Source organism: Mixophyes fleayi, chromosome 3 (genome assembly GCF_038048845.1).
Source record: "Mixophyes fleayi isolate aMixFle1 chromosome 3, aMixFle1.hap1, whole genome shotgun sequence".
NCBI lineage: Eukaryota > Metazoa > Chordata > Amphibia > Anura > Limnodynastidae > Mixophyes > Mixophyes fleayi.
In genome coordinates, this window is record NC_134404.1 from 289819107 (window position 1) to 289839125 (window position 20019).

Consider the following 20019-nt stretch of genomic DNA (forward strand, 5'->3'; position numbering starts at 1 on the left):
TTCTTAAACTCCCCTCTTTAATCTACCCACACCCCCTCTTTCCTCAGAACCCACCCTGTTTATGGCTATTATTTATACTGTTCTATCACTATAGAACGCAATGGTGCCATGAAAAGTGAAGGGGCTCCTGGAAAAATAATAGTTTGTGCTGCATTTTTAATTTTTAAATGCTGTATTTAAAATATCTTTTAAAATGTCTAAACATTTTCCTTTGAGGCTGCTGGTAAAGCAGTTGTCCAGATCTGCTTCACAAAATGTGATCTTATGACACATGATTAAATAAGATTGAAAAGTTAAATGTGAATGAAAGAAGCATTTACGGAGAACAGGGTGTAAATCCAACCACATGCGTATGGTCTATGTGCATGTAGCATTTTCTAAGCTGTAATCAGACAAGGCTTCAAAATGTAGTGTTCAATCTCTGTTTATCCTCCACTTGTAATGTTTAAAAGATTATGGGTTGCTCCCATGAATATTTTGCAGTCCTTAATAGGGGAAAGGAAAAACTAGAAAAAAAAACTAGATACTATATTTAATGGGTAATGAATGTTTTAATTTTTTTTTATTAAATTTGTAATAACGCTTATACATGAAGTGTCTGTGTTTTGTCTGATCATAGAAACCCCTGACAGGTCGGTTTGCGCCTCTTGGGCGGCGCGGCTAGGGGCCTCGGCTGATCAGTTGTGTAGGCCAGCTACTTGCTCTTCTGTTCATACATTAACCAGGTTTTATCGTTTCCATGTCATTGCGTCAAAAGGCGCAAGTGTTGGGCCTAAAGTTTTACGTGCCACTCATTCTAAACATTCCCACCCATAGGGGCAGCTTTGGAACATCCCCAAGGTGATCAGTGTCCCTCAGCTGGTGTGAAAGAGAAAATTTGTATTTTTGTACTTGCCGTAAAAATCTTTTACTCTGAACACGAGTTGGGGGACACTGTGCTCCCACCCTTTGTTCTGACAGTTCTGTTGTGTGTTTGTTTTCTCCCTCTCTTGGTGCTTGGTTAGTAAATAACCTGAGGTCTTCCTGTGGAGAGAGCATAGAGAGGAGGGGAACAGACTAGACTAGTTTTTTACTCCCACGGCGCCCTTTATACCCCTTCGGTGATCAGTGTCCCCCAAATCGTGTTCAAAGAGAGATTTTACGGTAAGTACAAAAATCCTATTTTTTTCTAGAAATGTTTGTAAACCCAAAAAGAAAAATGTCTGCACTCAATGGGGCCGATTCAATTGGCCGCAATGTTCATGAGAACACTGTGGCCGCGCTTTATTACCGTTTTATATGGTAAAAAAAAAAGCCACTCTTACTTTTGCTCGTATTTAGTGAATGTACCTCTCAAAAGTGAGAGGTACCTTCACTAAATAAAGGCCGCGTAGTGTCTCACGGCCGTTCCCGGGACACTATGCGGCAATGTTTTTTAGAATTGAATCTGCCCCAAACTTCCTTTTTATTGATTTTGTGTTTTTGTTTCTTTTTTGTTGTGTTTTTTTTTTTATTTTTTTTTTTTAAATGTATGTTTCTGCTCGGATCCCCAGAACCCATGTTGTGGCTTCCTCTTTAAACTGCTGCCCTGGTAAGGGATGTACAGCCTGCAGTGATTAAGGCAGAGACCTATATCTCCCATCATATACTCCATAACAATACGTTGGCACTAAATTGTAGGGCGCATTTACTGTATTTTAGGGCAAAATTTGCACTGAACCACACCCATCGAGCAGCCGTTAGCTTTTGTCAAAAGAAGGTGTTTTTTTATTTTTATGGTACTACCATATTATGCAGTGCTGTACAGAGAATGTTTAATCGTTCATATGAGGCCCTGCCCCTGAACTTATAGTCTAAATACATATACACACACTTCACTTTTGTCAGAAGACAACTGACCTACCAGTGTGTTTTTGCACTGTGGGAACAAACTGGATGAAACCCACATGATCAACTTAGAGAACATATAAACTCCATAAGTGCCTTGTTGCTATGGTTTTGTGCAAATTCTATACCTGCATCCATTGTTGGTAAATAAGTTATATGGTCTGTCTCTCCCCTGTAAAATCACCAAGCTACTTGCAACCTAGATGGACCGAGTCGTTGCAGAAGTATATTGTTTTAAAATGGGAGGCAAAGGCAAGACAATCTAATGTCCATAGCAGTGTTGGTTATCCACAAATTACTCTGCCTCTCTTCTAGAGATCACAGGTACCATGTTGTATTGGCAAAATACTGTATATGTGTGGATAGTCTAGATTTAATAGAAGCCACTTGTTTGCAGTTGAAGGACATGTACACGTTCAAAGTGCTGGTCTTTTCCAACCTTATCTGATTCTTTAACCTTCATTTCTTAGTACTTCTTGTAAACAAACGTATCTGCGTACCAAAAAAACCCCAGATCTACCCATACTTGCCCACTCTTCCGGATTGTCAGGAAAATCCCTAATTCCGGGCAGGTCTCTCCATTCCCTCCATTCCCTACTTCCTAGTGAAGTGTGCGGGATGGGGGCTTCCACGACAGGATTCAACATTTTGGCCGTCCCGCGGTGAAATTAAGCAATTGCGGGGGCAAAATGACACAATACGCTGTACCCCTCCGCACATTTCACCTACCCTTGGGATCTCACGGATCTCACATGCCGTCTATTTTCCATAGATTATATCAATGGAATTTACTTGAATTAAATAATTGTTTTAAAAGCTGATGAAATGGAAACGCTAGAGGTGAGAAAAGAAACTGTACCCTATTCTGTGTCATCTTTTTCTTTGATAAATTTACAGATTATACTTTTCAACGATGTTTATGCTACAAAATGTAGCTATTTGTTGTTTGTGGTATTGTTATAACCGTTCTGAAAAATGTAAAGGAAACTGCTATTCTCTTGGTCGTGAAGGATGTCACAAGCCTGTAGTTTTATAACGTTCCTGACTTTAATTTCCTCTTGTTTATGTGCAGTCTTATACTGAAAGCACAACTTGCTAGACCAGATTAACCTCTCTTCTGCATTTTTGTTTTCACTCTTGCATTCCATCACAATCTATAAACTTGGAACACACAATTGACTTAGAGGAGAGTAATGTTAAAAATAGTAATGGGTGTGTAACTTCCAGCTGTAGAAGGTGAAATTATTTCTTCAGCACCTTCAAAAAAACAAAAAACAGGCTAGCATAGTTATCATATTGCTTAAAAGGTTGAACGTGACAAAGCAATTACATGAATTTAAAATATTAATGATTTTAACTCTTTCCTAGAACCTTTTTATTGCACAAACCTCTCTTTAAGCTTTGTGTGTTGTGTGGATGAGTATTTTCAAACATTTCAGTCATACTTGTGAATTCTAAAATATGTATTATATATTGCTGTGCATACATTTAGCAAAATTAATTCACCATATTTAGGAAAAATAATAAAAGTGGTTTGCGAAAGATTTATTTTGCAATAATGTTGTTTGGTATAGCACCATAACTATAAGGCAGGGTGCACAAGACATTTCCTGTGACATGGTTCATAAAGGGATTAGGGGGTGAGAGTTTATCTGCAAATCGGGTATGCACAGGGTATGATCTGGCGTATAAGAAACACAAGATAATATTTAGGGGGACTTTTATGAAAAGTCAGTTGAAATGTTGTTTTATTTTCCATCCAGTAGTAACTGTTGGTTGGGAGCTACTATCCAATTAAAATGGACAGTATCAGTATCATTTATTTATAAAGCGCCAATCCTATTGCACAGTTTTGTAAAGAGTATATCAAATATTTATTAACACAGTGGTTAGCATTGCTGCCTCACAGCTCTGGGGTCATGAGGTCAATTTCGACCAAGGCCCTAACTGTGGAGTTTGTATGCTCACCCCATGCTCCACGGGTTTCCTCTGACAGTTGAAAGACATATTGGTAGGTTAATTAATTTCTGACAATATGGCCCATGTGTGTGTCTGTAATTTAGATTGTAAGCTCCAATGGGGCAGGACTGATATGTATAGTAACATATCCTCTTTACAGCGCTGTGCAATGTGATTAGCGCTATACAAATAAATGATTATATAATGCAATACTGTTTATGTATTTATCTGTCACACACAATATTATGGTTTCTAGACTCATTGGTCAATAATACATAAATAATTACATACAAATATTTATTATTTGCTGTGTGCTGCTTGCATTCATGAGAAGCATAATACAGAGAAAAAAAATAAAAGATACTACTCGCATGCTCAGTTAATTCAATAGAGGACTGACTAAGAGCACTTTTCCATCAAAGGAACTTTTAAAATTATCCGATGCAAATTAACTTCCTACAGAATTCTATGTGAATAGACCGCAACCACATATGTATTTCAAGACAATCATTATCTGTATTTTAACATTCTCGGTACACCTCTACCCAGAGTCGGACTGGCCCATCGGGGTATCGGAGAAATCCCCGGTGGGCCCTGCTCCTTGAGGAGACTGCCCCTTTTCCTAGGGGAGAGGGATTAAATCATGCACTGCACAGAGAGAGATGGAGGTGCCTGACTCTCTGTACTCATGTGAGTTGCAGACATCAATCCATGATGTTACAATGCTGTGACAGAGGAGCTAGGAACTAGCTACGAGAAGAAGAAGCTTGGTGCTACAGTTTTGAATGAGCCCTAGTAACAGCGGGACAAGACTAAGCTCACTTCCTGGACCTCTGCTATTAAAGCAGGCAGCCTCCAGACCCAGAGATTGAAGTCTGCCTTATTCCGGGTCTTTCGCCGTTACACTGCTTGCTCATTCGGCCCACCACGTGACCACCTATGTTTCTTGGCCTTCCAAGATGCCTAACACTTAACATCCTGGACATTTCTTCAAGACCCAACCCTCATGCGGCCACTGTCTCTAACTAACTGGACATTCCATTCCTGCTGCCCTGGACACTCCATTCCACAATCAATAATTGCCCTATGCTTCACCCTTCTCTCCACCCCACCCCACTCCCCCTGCTAGAATGTAAGCTCTTGTGGAAACGGTCCTCTCTTCACTCTGTCTTGTGTCTGTCCAGGGGCAGGCTGGGTGGGTTACTGGGCCACCTATATTTTTTTCCTTTAAAACGTCCTAATAGGCTGCTGAGTCAAGTCTTGCCCCCGGTCTAAAATTTGCCAGCCCTCCTTGTGTCTGTCCACTATTTGTCTACCACAGTGGTCTCTTGTCATGCAAAATTTTATTGTATGCTGAAATCATGCATTCATACTTCTGCTCAACTGTACCCACATACCTGTATTATACTTACTATCTTCATGTATGTAATTTATGTCAGGCACTACAGAATCTGGGGCGCCATATAATTAAAGGAACATGATGGGAGGAGTGCAGAAGATGAAGAGACGCCTGAGAATAGCACTAAGGTAAGTTAATTAGTGCAGGTGGGGTGCTGGTGGAGAGTAAATCGTATGGTTAGAAGATAACCACACTGAATAGAATAGCGCTGTATTAATATCAATATCTTATATAGCAGAAATATAACTCTTAAAAAGGGATTTCAGGGTCAGTATAATAATATTTCAAATAGTGGTCAATATTACAATCAAAATTACTATATTAGGGCACTTTAGGAGGCTACTTAGGATAATTTTCTTCCCGATCAGCCAGCAGTACCTGCAGCTTGCAATTCTGATACCAGAGAAACTATTGTGGGACACACCGAGAGCCTGTGTCTGTGTCACACACTTACTGTGTCTGTCAGCCATATTTGTTTGCTAACTCGCTATTCAAAGAAGAAAACAAAATTCTGTGTGGGATTGCTGCTGTAAGTGAAAGTTTCTGCAATATGGGATATTGATATTAAGACAGCACTATTTTGTGTGTGTTTATATTCCAACAGTATTATAAAGAGCAAAGTGCTATTACTTCCTTGTTGAATAATTGGTTCTATTTATTCTGGAGATTCTTCATATTTATTTTTATAGAAAGATGAATACTAGCCTGAACAATGTGTTTTATTTGCCAATTGCCCCTTTAGGGCATGCTAACACATTTATATATTTCCAGGGACAGTGCCAGGTTTAAAAGACGTCCCTATTTGTCAGTATTCAGCAACTGCACTATAACATTCCTCTTTACCTGTGTTTTTATGTGCAATTATTTCTAGCAATTCTAGTCCTCTTAGTCTTATAATTTAATATTTATTGAGGAATTTTGTTTATAAAATGGAAAAAAGGGAATAATTGTCATAATAGGGGACAATAGTTGATAGGTTTGGCAGCATAGTGTACCTGGAAACTTTTTTTTGTTATCTGTTGCCAATATTAATAATATTGGTTTGACATTTTCAATATTTGGGATGGGGGCGCAAAGAAGCAAGTTAGCAATTGTCAGGTTAAGGTTGAGCCTGGTAATATTCTCGATTTTAAGGTTTTTTATTTTATTCCATAAGATAGTGATACTAGGACTGGACCATCACATATGTTCAAAACTGCCAATTTGGCCACAAGACCTTGGGTAAATTTTACGGAGATGATCAGAGACCATCATCATTTATTTATATAGCGCCACTAATTATGCAGCGCTGTACAGAGAACTCATTCACATCAGTCCCTGCCCCATTGGAGCTTAAAGTCTAAATTCCCTAATATAGGCACACACTCACACACAGACAGACACAGACATACAGGGAGAGACTAGGGTCAATTTTGATAGCAGCCAATTAACCTACGAGTATGTTTTTGGAGTGTGGGAGGAAACCGCAGCACACAGAGGAAACCCACGCAAACACAGGGAGAACATACAAACTCCTCACAGATAAGGCCATGGTCGGGAATTGAACTCATGACCCCAGTGCTGGGAGGCAGAAGTGCTAACCACTACGCCACTGTGCTGCCCCCCGACCAGATACCAACTGGTGATAATTTAGTTATTTTCTATGGCTACACTAACTGGACGCTTAGAAATTCTTGTGTGAATTCTGTCAGAGTTTTCTCCCTTGAGGATGTCCCTATGACTCTATGGGTCTGATACAGAGGTGTCTGATACAGACTGTTGTCATGAAAGGACTGTGTGATAGAGGATAGAGATGACATCTTTTCTGTTAGGTTTGTATGTGTAAGAAATTGGAGAGTCGCCTTGATGGTGCATGACTGAACAACATGTGGTAGATGAAGTAATTGATAGAATTTTTTGTTTCAAATGTTTTTGTTTTGTGTTGTTTTCTGTCTGTAAAAGATTGCCGATAATGTGGTTGAAGAGTGTGATCCCCCAACTGTTGGTTACTTTTATAAGGGATTATAAAGAAGATGTTCTCTAAACCATTGGGGGGATGGTTTGGAGAGTAGCATAGGATTATCAGGATGACCGATTTTTCTGTCCTCTATTTTTTTTCTTGCTGTCAGATGACGTTTTATTATCTAAACAGAAAGGAAAGTTACTCAAACAATTTATAGGTTCACAGTAGGTGCTTGAAAGGGTGGGGTTTATCCTGAAAGGAGTAAATACAGAGAAAAATACCCCAGCACACCGCTTTTAATCAGTAACAAAGCTGCTATTTCTACATAAAAATATTTCTGCATACACAGTTGTACATTAAAAATGCAGAATCCTTAGTTGCACACATTTGCAAATGCATAAGTCACCTGCTACGTCCTGGCGCTTCTGCTAATAGGGTGGCCCTAACGCTAATAATTGACCCTATTAGCAGAAGCGTTGTGACGTAACAAGTGGCTTATGATGCATTTGCAAATTAGCTGGGGGATTTTTCTTTTTTCTATCATCAGTAAACGTGAAAGCGGTGGCATTTACTAGCTGGGAAAAACAGGTAAGCTCATATCGGAGTAAGTGAAGATTCCAAGGCCCTCAGCATTGCAATACAGTATGTGTGCAATTATGTGCATTTTAGCTTTTTGTGGCTCATAAATCAAAACTAAATTGGAAATGAATAAATAAAATCGTCTAATCCTCTTAATAAAGTATACTAATTAGAGCTTATGCTAAGGATAGAATATTGCCTAGGATTACTAGATCTGGGGCATGTAACTCCCTTACTTAACCTCATCAGCACTGTAGGCACCTCTTGCTGGTATATAATAATAAGTTATTATTATATACCAATATAATATATAATAACAAGCTCTGCACCTTTCTCAGGGCTTGCACAGGGGAGCTGCTGTATGTACTCCAGTTACCAGGCAGCCTCTCCCCTGTGATTGGCCGGATACAGGTCACAGTGTAGGAGGCGGCTCCTGTGTGTAGATCTCAGCTGTGCAGCTGAGGGAGGGAGCTGGGAGAACAGCAGCAGCAGCCTCCCCAGTCTGCTCTCTCCCTTCCCTGATGTGCACGTCCTAGCTCTGCTGGAGCTGCCGCAGCCTGTCAGCCGTGCCCACAAACCTGCCCAGGGATGAGAAAGAGAGCCGAGCCGGGGCATCGGGAACATGACCGATTCGGTGCCGCTCCGCTGGACAGAGAGTGCCGCCTTAAGAACCTGAGGATACCGGGGAGCAAGGGGACAAAGGGGCATTATCCACAGGACTCTGACTGCGACAGCAAGGGCATGATGAGGTTCAGCAGGTAGGATGGCACCCAGACTGGCACCGAGTTCAGGCAGTGCATTACCTAACCTTCATATACTCGGGCTTTATGCCCATGTACGTGCGTTATGTATCCAGCTGTTCATGTATCTTACCTGTGTGCAGTACATAAAGGTTGAATTTGCAATGTTACATGGTATTGCTGCATAGGAGGGGTCTGTAACTCATTGCAGTGTTATAGACTATTCTGTGGCACCTGCACTGTAAAGAATAGTGACTAGGTAGTTGTACAGTTTGGTATATAGGCAGATTTTCTGCATATGAAAAATAATGTTCTTTCACAGAATTTAGTGCTAAAGGGCAGGTCAGATTGTCTGACATGTTTCCTAAATGACATGAGCTCTGCAGTCTGTGAATAGCAGTGCAGTAATTAAGCTGAAATGGCAAAAACCATTATCAAGTGAATATGCTGAAGTGATAAATACAGGCCTGAGTCATCACAAAAACTTGTCTCTTCTTGGTTTCTCTACCCTAACTTTTTGTCAAGGGTTTATCCTTGTCTGGGTATTCTTCTTATACTGGGAGATATGTTTCAGGCTGTGATGTACTGACTTCTGGCATCTTAGCAAATGTTACAGTACATTTGTGTGTTGGGTCATTTCTATGGCTAATTATAATAGAGAGACATAGGGTGCCCCTTAATAAGCACAGGTGGTATATGCATGTCTGTCATCTGTATTTTAAATCTCAATTTCTTGTTAGCTGGAACCTGCCTACTCCGAATTTGGTAATTTCAGTTGTGGTCTACAAAAACCAGTTACCACATAATCATCATTCTGTTTTAAAGCCAATAATATTAGTCTTTTGTATAAAATCAGAATAAAGACTTATTTCACCAAAGTTATGTGCCTTTTTTTTAACCTGACAAAATGTATGCTGGATCTTTCTTCTGTCATTTTGCAAGGAATGCTAGAACACCGTCTCAGAAGCTAGTGGTAATGTAGAGGATGAATCCAGTATTGTTACAAAGGGAAATTTACTAAACTGATATGTTAGCATATTGCGTATGAACCTTAAATTAAGGCATATATGACGTTCTAAACCTGATATAAATCGGAAACATTGTGGCATAAAATTTATAGAGAAAGTATAATTTGATATTGTCAACATAAAAACCTCTGTTGGCCTTAATGTTTTATCATATGTAAATACATCTGTAAATTGGCAGAACTTTAATCACAATAGAAATGTGATTGGTTGGAAGTGGTTTAGTTTTACTTCAGATTTCCTCAGCATGTTTACAGTGCTGTGTGTTTTTCACATTTGCCTTTGATTATTAGGTCTATTCTCACCATAGTAGGCCCCTATTACACAGGTGTATGTATATCTTTGAGCTGGAAAGACGGCAATATTCAAAATCCAGCAGCTCTTGACCAGTTATAAATGTGAAAATATCAGTCACAATTTCTTGTACTTGTTTCTGAAGAGCAATGGTATATAATGGTATAGTTGCTTTATAATGGTAGAGACTTTACAATTACGTAATTTGTATCAGAAAATGTGCAAATTACTCTGACCATATAGGGCTATCTATTTACTTACTGCTTCCTCCGGTCCTATTTCATTGACTAGAAGCCAACAATATTCATTTATATTATCATTTACTTAGCGTCAACATATTACACATTGCTTTACAGCTTTTTTAATATTCACATAAATCCCTACTTTGGAGCCTACAGTCTAAACCCTTTCACACACACACTACACCGTTGGCTAGAACAGTGTAAAGATAAACATAAGTAAACCTATTTTACATAGGTTTACTTATGTAAAATGTCTTTTAGTTACACTCTAATACTATCAGTTAAATTCAGAGTTTCAACCATGTAACACTCTCAGGGCTTGTTCAAACACTAGTTTTCCTACAATATGGGTCCATTTGGATGACAGTATAAACAAGCAGATGGTCAAAATGACATTGCTCATTGCCCGAGCTATCATCAAAATAATCAACATTTATTTATATAGCGCCAGCAAATTCTGTAAGCGCTGGGGAACAAACAGTACTAAAACAATACTGTGTAGTACAGGCAGAGGTAAGAGGGCCTTGCCTGCAAGCTTACAATCTATGGGGCTATGAATTACATTTTGCACAAGAGTAGAGGGGTCAAACAGAAACGCCGTATTATTGGTGCTTTTTATTGTGAAGGGTGTTCTTCTACCTTACATGTTCTGTTAATTGTGGTTCTGCTGTACATCGCAGAGGTTGAGGACCGGCTTATGTGAAGTGGTAATAAATGTGAAACTGTGGAGAAGAGGGTACTGATGGAGCAATCCCTTTTTGGAATGCTCTAGTTAAAATTGATCATCGAGTAAAATGTAGATTGTTTAAGGACACCAGCCTATTTGTTGTTATTAATGATATTTATAAAGTGCCATGATCATCTGCAGCACTGTACGATGTAAGTAATACATAAGGCACTCTAATAATTACATGACTTGGCTAAGTGGTTAGCACTTCTGCCTCACAGCGCTGGGGACATGAGTTCAATTCCCGACCATGGACTTATCTGTGTGGAGTTTGTATGTTCTCGCCGTGTTTGCGTGGGTTTACTCCGGGTGCTCCGGTTTCCTCCCACACTCCAAAAACATACTAGTAGGTTAATTGGCTGCTATCAAAATTGACCCTAGTCTCTCCCTCTCTGTGTGTCTGTGTGTCTGTGTGTGTGTGTGTGTTAGGGAATTTAGACTGTAAGCTCCAGTGGGGCAGAGACTGATGTGAATGAGTTCTCTGTACAGCGCTGTGGAATCAGTGGCGCTATATAAATAAATGGTGATGATGATGACTTTAACGTTTACACAAACATCTCACAACCGGAATGAGAACACTGCTAAAAGAGCTGACAATATATATATACCATATATATATATATACCATGGTATATACAATATATACCATTTTCATAATGGTAGGTGAGGGAATATGTAAATTGACAGAGTATATAGTAAATATAATTGTGTGAGAAATTCTGATAGCTTTCCTGAGAAAAGTTTTTCTTGGAGTCAGGTATGAGTAAGAGGATTCCAGAGAACAGGTGCAGCGCAAGAGAAATCCTGGAGGCATGAATGAGAAAAGGGGATCAGAGAGGAGATCTTGTGTACAGCAGATTTTATCTGTGGTAACTGGAGATCAGGAAAGATATGTAAGGAGATGCAAGATTGCTGAGGGTTATGTAGGTCAAGACCAGGTTTTTCATCTGTACCCAGTGTGTGATAAGGAGCCAATATAGAAATTGAGTGAGAAGTAGCATTTGATGAGTGGGAGGGTTATAAGGTATGAGTTGAGCTGCAGAATTCATGCAATTTGAGTTGAGCCAGTCTGTGGTAGATTACAGAGGAGGAGGAGGGTGCAGTAGTGTAGCCAGGAAATGATTGGAGCATGCACCAATATTTACGTTGTATCCTACAAGAGAAAGTGACAAGTGGGAGATGTGAAATGTTCGCCATAGTGATTGGAGTAACAAAGCGTCATCCGCTGTCAGCATTGAAGGATTTTGTTTGTTTTCATTTGTTTTGAAACAAGTCCATTTAAACAGATAAAATATAAACTAAAACATGCATAAACATGTCCTGTAGTATTATAATGAGGAATGTTACATTGTAGTTTGTCTGTAGAGATCACAGCTTAATGTATATATCTGTTTCCAATGATAGCTTTTTATCTTGTTAAACACGAATAGAAAGCGTGTAAACGGAACTAGGAGCAAACACACATTTGTCATGTCTGACTAAACCTATGACAAACTCATAAAGCACTGATGCACTGACAGGTTCCCTCTTTTATGTTATTTAAATGTGTGTTTTGCAGCTTTTTAAACCACTAAAAAGTAATTTTCATTGTATGATGTATGAATGCATTTCATCACTTCAAAACGCTCTCGTTTTGAAGAGAGAATGGTTGTTGTAGCAGAAGCCCCCTGCCAAAGGTTTTCCGTTGCCTCCATGTTTCATGAGATCTTCCTACCGCACTGTTGTATGCTATAGTTAGGTCTACGTTTACATAGTAAGATACTTCCAAAGCAAGTCATGTGTTTCATATAACATTTATGTTACTTTTTCTTGAATAAAACAAGATGTTGTGTCCAAAATGTATTGTTAAGAAACGTGTTCTTCTTTCATCAGCCAGATTACTGTGCAGGATAGTTATACCCATTGTTCTTCTGACCCTTTATTGAAAAGTAAAGAAAAAACACACCTACCTATATTGGGTGAGTGAGATATAGTTTCCCTTTTTAATTGGAACCTTCCATCAAAAGTGCACTTACATCATGTATGCAGCATGCCCTGTATAAAAGACAACACTAGTCTGGAAGATGAATAATTATTTGGGATGTAACTAACAATAAAAATAGTTTGCGTTGCTAGCTGTTGACTCTAACAAGAAGACTGGATTGTAATTATAGTGTGTGTGGAAGTTTTCTCATAGCAGTGAAATCTTCACACCAAGCCAATTTCCTTTCCATTGAGTGTCTGTTTAGCAGGTTTGACACTACAGGTAAGGAAGAGCTTCTTTGTACAAGAAACTCATCAAATAATAGGGCTGTCCTGTCCCTTTATACTCTGGACTGTATGAAATATTGCACAGTGTCACTGGTGGAGACTGGAGGTTACATTGCAATACACAGTGAAGCGAGCCTGCAGCTTATTGACCTTACATGATTAATGAAATATAATTATTACGTCTTACGCACTACAGATCTTTCTGGCTGGAAAGAGCTATATCAAGCTCTCTACTAGTAAAGCAGGCAGACATGTGCACGCTTGTATACAATATACTGTATTACGATTGCTGCATAGACCTTTCCTTTTTCATTATGCCGGATTCATTAAAACAAGTAAAGCAAATGTATTATGCATTTTTAAAAAAAAATAAAAAAAAAATGTGCATAAATCGCGCATACGCACATCCGTATTCAATAAGGAGCGGATTTGAAGATATATCTGTTGATGAATACAGGTCTAGGTCCACTGTGTTTGATCAGACAATATACTGAAGGGTAAGTCAAATACATATGTGGAATATATAAAGTCACAAAAGAACCACCATTTAAAAAAACAAAACAAACTATTCTATTAATGTTACCTGTTAATAATGTAGTCCATTAATGGCCAATCAACGAGCACTTAAAACTCACCTGTTCCTTAAAGCCTACCAATCACCCACCTAACCCCTCACCTACTCTGCTTGCTCTTCCCTCTCTCCCCTACCGCTCCCTCTCGTGTCTGTTTTGTCCACCCTCCCTTAGGATGTAAGCTCGTTTGAGCAGGGCACTTCTTCCCTCGTGTCTCCACACCTGTTCTTCTGCTCCGTCCTTACTCCATTTGTCTGTCCCGGAGTTTCTGAAGCATTGGTACTTTGTGTTTACTGTTCTGTACTGTTTAACTCTGTATGGCTTAGTGTTTGTACTATGTACGGAGCTGCGGACACCTTGTGGCGCCTAACAAATAAATGATGATAATAATAATAATAATCATAGGCTGTATAAGGGTCCCTTGTGCCTAAATCTGAATTGGATGTATGGCCAGTTCACGTATGGTTATTTTCTGGGCATACGCAGAGCGATTGTGCACAAAGCACTGCATGTATCTTTTTCAAATTTGAGCCTGTGACGTTAAAGCGTTTACTTATAGATATCTTTTGAAATTAAAAAGACATTTTAGGATACCAAAATATTTGCTCTGTTTGCAGTGGAATAAAACACGAAAGCAGAAAAATGTGTTGTAGCTTATTCCACACTGAAACCCTTAAATGGGCTGGACAAAATTATTGGCACCTTGTTAGAAATAATTAGTTTTCACTTTAGAACTAAACTCGCCAGTGGTGAGTAGCAGGTGCCTGCTACATAAATATCACTAATTAAACAAAGAAAGCCATAGAATTGCTGGAGGAGGTTAGACAGAAGATCGTAGCTAAATATGGATCTCAGGTCAGATCTCCAGAGACCTTGATGTTCCCATTTCTACCATACATAATGTTGGTAGGAAATGTAGGGCCTATGGCACTGTAACCAACCCTCCGTGGATGTGGCTGCAAGTGAAAACTTCATCGAAGTTTGCAGTGCAAGATTGTCTAAATGGTGGAGAAATCACCTTGATAAACAGGCAGATTCAAGCTGACCTTCAGACACAAGATACAACGGCTTCAACTAGCATCATCAGTCACCATCTCAATAAAAGGGAATTATATTGGGGGGGCACTGCTAGCAGAGACTTAAGAAAGCCTGGCTGGAGTTTCCAAACACACTTGAGCAAGCAAAATTTCTTCTGGGAGAATGTCCTGTGAACAGATGGGACCAAAAGAGCATCAAAATTTAGCTTTCAAAGGGAAGAACATCTCTCGGTCAAACGTGGAGGAGGTTCAGTGATGTTTTGCAGTTGGTATTCCGCATCTGGCACCGGGTGCATTGAATGTGTCCATGGAATCACGAAATCTGAAGATTACCAGGCTTTTTTGGAGTACAATGTTGAACCCATTATCTGAAAGCTGTGTCTCTGTTGATGGTCATGGGATGGTTCAAGACATTGGATTGTTCAGAAGTGGCCACCAATGAGTCAAGATCTACATCCCATGGACCGCCAGTGGAGAGATCTGATGAGCAGTGTAGAGAAAAACTTTTCAAATCTGGGAGAACTTGAGTGAAAAAGAAAAGTGAACCAAACTGCAACAATAGATAGGTGCATGAAGCTTATCCATCGCTATAGGATGCAGTTGATTGCAGTTATATTGACCAAAGGCTAGGGTGTCTATTTTGTTAATGCCATTTTTTCATTTTCTGACTTATAAAGACAGTTTTACATTCAGAATGAAAAACAAAGATTCTGTACATTAAGAGAGAATTGTTGAGACTAAATACTGGTGTTAACTTGCCATTTCCTCTAACTGTAAACTGAAATTGTTTGAAAAAAGTGCAATGGTGTTAATATTTTGGCCATGACTGTATATACATATTAGATGCTATCATACCTAGAAATGCTACATGAGAGTATTACAACCAGGGCCCTATCTGCGTAGAGTTTGTATGTTCTCCCCCTGCTTACATGGGTTCTCTTTGCAAGTGCTCTGCTTTCCTCCCACTCTGCAGAGACCTACTGGTAAGATTAATTGGTTTATGACAAAGTTAACTCTAGTGTGTGTATGTGTGAGAGGGAATATAGATTATAAGCTCTATTGCAGCAGTGTCACACTTTAAAGAATAAAGTAGTGGATTCTATTTCATTAATCAAGATTAGCACTGGCTCATCAGAGCTGATGAGTCTAATTAACACCCAGTGTTCACCGGGGTATCCAGCAAGGAGGTGCGGGCATCACTGCAGAAGGTCTGCTGGTCATGGCCTTCTAATCTGCCCCTTGATGTTGTTAGCTGGTACAAACAGAGAAGTCTGACAAATCAAGGTCTTGGAGCCCGTTTCATGCAGAAGTAAGCCTAGAAGGAAAACGGAGAGAAGGGCCTGGAAAAGCCGGATCAAGAATCGGGAGACACCGAGCACAGTACAAATTCAGGAGACTGCAGCAAGGTCAGCAACAAGCTAAGGTCAGCAGTATGGATAACCAGCACACGGGAACTGAAGAATCACCAGGGACACTAGTTGTAAGGCACCTCACACTCTGGCAGCAAGTAGTGCAGATAGGTCTATATAAATAGCCAGAGCAGTTTTGAAAGCCAGTGATTTTAGTGCTGTCAGCTGACCGCAGTCACCGGAGAGCACGGAATCCATGCGGCTGCCGCTACTGAGCAGAGGGAAGTACAATCCCGGGTGAGACACTGATCATCATCAACATTTATTTATGTAATGCCAGCAAATCCCGTAGCGCTTTACAATTGGGAACAAACAGTAATTAAACAATACTGGGTAATACAGATAGAGAGGTAAGATGTGAATAATTAAATATTATTTATATAACTCTGCATAATATTTAAGCACTATATAAAAAAACTGATAAAATAAATTTGTTGTAACTGTTTTCGGTGGTGTCTTGGCACACTGCCTGGTTGCAGTGTGCCCTCCCCTGTATTTTTTTTCAGTCCTTTTTCTAATCCTATTGCAGTGGTTCCCAAACTTTTGCAGTTCGCGGCACCCTTAGAGTCTCCAAATTTTTTCAAGGCACCCCTCCAAAATAATTATTGAGCAGTCCTGTTTTAAAAGTAGTTGGGTCAAAAAATTTTAATAAGTATTTAGGTCAGGACAGAAATACTTATTTAGTTGTATGCAAAAATGCCCCCTCTGCATCCAGACACTCTGCCCTCAGGCACTCTGCCCCCTCTGCATCCAGACACACTGCCCTCTCTCACACTGCCCCCTCTGTCACGCTGTCCCCCCTCCTCTGCTCTGTCACGCTGTCCCCCCTCCTCTGCTCTGTCACGCTGTCCCCCCTCCTCTGCCCTCTCTCACAATGTCCCCTCCTCTGCCCTCTCACACGCTGTCCCCTCCACTGACCCTCTCACGCTGTGTCCCCCTCCACTGACCCTCTCACGCTGTGTCCCCCTTCTCTGCCCCGCTGTGCCCCTTCTCTGCCCTGCTGTCCCCCTTCTCTGCCCTGCTGTCCCCCTTCTCTGCCCTGCTGTCCCCATCCTCTGCTCTGCTGTCCCCATCCTCTGCCCCTCTGTCCCCATCCTCTGCCCCTCTGTCCCCATCCTCTGCCCCTCTGTCCCCATCCTCTGCCCCTCTGTCCCCCTCCTCTGCCCCGCTGTCCCCATTCTCTGCCCCTCTGTCCCCCTCCTCTGCCCCGCTGTCACCAACCTCTGTCCCGCTGTCACCAACCTCTGCTCTCCTCCTCTGTCCCCATCCTCTGCTCTCCTCCTCTGTCCCCATCCTCTGCTCTCCTCCTCTGTCCCCATCCTCTGCTCTCCTCCTCTGTCCCCATCCTCTGCTCTCCTCCTCTGTCCCCATCCTCTGCTCTCCTCCTCTGTCCCCATCCTCTGCTCTCCTCCTCTGTCCCCATCCTCTGCTCTCCTCCTCTGTCCCCATCCTCTGCTCTCCTCCTCTGTCCCCATCCTCTGCTCTCCTCCTCTGTCCCGCTGTCACCATTCTCTGTCCCCCTCCTCTGTCCCACTGTCACCATCCTCTGTCCCCCTCCTCTGTCCCACTGTCACCATCCTCTGCTCTCCTCCTCTGTCCCGCTGTCACCATCCTGTCACCAACCTCTGTCCCGCTGTCACCATCCTCTGCTCTCCTCCTCTGTCCCGCTGTCACCATCCTCTGCTCTCCTCCTCTGTCCCGCTGTCACCATCCTCTGCTCTCCTCCTCTGTCCCGCTGTCACCATCCTCTGCTCTCCTCCTCTGTCCCGCTGTCACCATCCTCTGCTCTCCTCCTCTGTCCCGCTGTCACCATCCTCTGCTCTCCTCCTCTGTCCCGCTGTCACCATCCTCTGCTCTCCTCCTCTGTCCCGCTGTCACCATCCTCTGCTCTCCTCCTCTGTCCCGCTGTCACCATCCTCTGCTCTCCTCCTCTGTCCCGCTGTCACCATCCTCTGCTCTCCTCCTCTGTCCCGCTGTCACCATCCTCTGCTCTCCTCCTCTGTCCCGCTGTCACCATCCTCTGCTCTCCTCCTCTGTCCCGCTGTCACCATCCTCTGCTCTCCTCCTCTGTCCCGCTGTCACCATCCTCTGCTCTCCTCCTCTGTCCCGCTGTCACCATCCTCTGCTCTCCTCCTCTGTCCCGCTGTCACCATCCTCTGCTCTCCTCCTCTGTCCCGCTGTCACCATCCTCTGCTCTCCTCCTCTGTCCCGCTGTCACCATCCTCTGCTCTCCTCCTCTGTCCCGCTGTCACCATCCTCTGCTCTCCTCCTCTGTCCCGCTGTCACCATCCTCTGCTCTCCTCCTCTGTCCCGCTGTCACCATCCTCTGCTCTCCTCCTCTGTCCCGCTGTCACCATCCTCTGCTCTCCTCCTCTGTCCCGCTGTCACCATCCTCTGCTCTCCTCCTCTGTCCCGCTGTCACCATCCTCTGCTCTCCTCCTCTGTCCCGCTGTCACCATCCTCTGCTCTCCTCCTCTGTCCCGCTGTCACCATCCTCTGCTCTCCTCCTCTGTCCCGCTGTCACCATCCTCTGCTCTCCTCCTCTGTCCCGCTGTCACCATCCTCTGCTCTCCTCCTCTGTCCCGCTGTCACCATCCTCTGCTCTCCTCCTCTGTCCCGCTGTCACCATCCTCTGCTCTCCTCCTCTGTCCCGCTGTCACCATCCTCTGCTCTCCTCCTCTGTCCCGCTGTCACCATCCTCTGCCCTCCTCCTCTGTCCCGCTGTCACCATCCTCTGCCCTCCTCTTCTGTCCCGCTGTCACCATCCTCTGCCCTCCTCTTCTGTCCCGCTGTCACCATCCTCTGCCCTCCTCCTCTGTCCCGCTGTCACCATCCTCTGTCCTCCTCCTCTGTCCCGCTGTCACCAACCTCTGTCCTCCTCCTCTGTCCCGCTGTCACCAACCTCTGTCCCGCTGTCACCATCCTCTGCTCTCCTCCTCTGTCCCGCTGTCACCATCCTCTGCTCTCCTCCTCTGTCCCGCTGTCACCATCCTCTGCTCTTCTCCTCTGTCCCGCTGTCACCATCCTCTGCTCTTCTCCTCTGTCCCGCTGTCACCATCCTCTGTCCCCCTCCTCTGCCACAATCCCTCTCACTCTGCCCCGCGCCAGGCGCCAGCCATAAAAAAAAAAACACACATAAACTTACCAATCCGCCGGGTGCCGGGACCCAGCAGCCTCCTCTCTCCTGCAGCTTGTTACTGACGTCGATATTCAGTGACAGCTGCAGGAGAGAGAAGGCTGCTGGGTCCCGGCGCCCGGCGGATTGGTAAGTTTCTGTGTTTTTGGTTTTTTTTATGTCTGGCCCGCGGCACCCCAGTGACAGTGCCGCGGCACCCCTGGGAGCCGCGGCGCACAGTTTGGGAACCGCTGTCCTATTGTATAAATGAAGTAATAGTGTATGTATGTGTGGTGTCATGCATTTATGAGGTTTTTAAAAGTGTGTCCCCTCCATAAAGCATAATAATAATGCAGTAAGTAAGCCTCGGTTACCTCCACTATAAATAAGACTTCTTAAAAGACTTCTCATTAATAATGTAAGGATGTGTTATTTTAAGCTAGAATCTGCTAAAATGTAAAATTTTACAATTGTGCTTTCTAAGCAAATGTGTTTTCCTTCTTCACAATACAACATTTGGAGATAATGGTTTATTAAACTTACGTAACGCATTGTAACCATCAGATAAACACAGAGGGCCTGATTCATTAAGGAAAGTAAGGCAAAAAAAGGAGTAAATGTTCTCTGGGACAAACCATGTTACACTGCAAGGTATGCAAATTAGTTTATTATTTTGCACATAAGTTAAATACTGGATTTTTTTCATCTAGCACACAAATACTTAATAGCTTTGTTTTTACACTGAAATATAAAGTTGATCTAGGACATGCCCTACCCCAACTATACATCTGTCGTCACATTTTAAATTTACCCCCCCCTCCAATTCAACATGGTTTTCCCCAGGTGCAGAGTTACTCCTTTTT

At 42.3% G+C, this 20019-nt stretch overlaps 1 protein-coding gene across 5 annotated transcripts in view; it reads left to right on the forward strand.

Annotated features, from left to right (window-relative positions):
- The window catches only part of ABHD12 (abhydrolase domain containing 12, lysophospholipase), a 95769-nt gene that overhangs the window by 18370 nt on the left and 57380 nt on the right, over positions 1–20019 (forward strand). For 2 of the 5 annotated variants that reach the window (XM_075203784.1, XM_075203785.1), the window contains exon 2: positions 5265–5352. The exons of 2 other annotated variants lie outside the window; for them this stretch is intronic. In XM_075203784.1, the coding sequence (XP_075059885.1) occupies positions 5303–5352 (50 nt within the window). In that variant the 5' untranslated portion in view covers positions 5265–5302. Of the gene's footprint in view, positions 1–5264; positions 5353–8188; positions 8504–20019 lie in introns of those variants that run through there. One more of the 5 variants, XM_075203783.1, reaches the window with a different exon arrangement.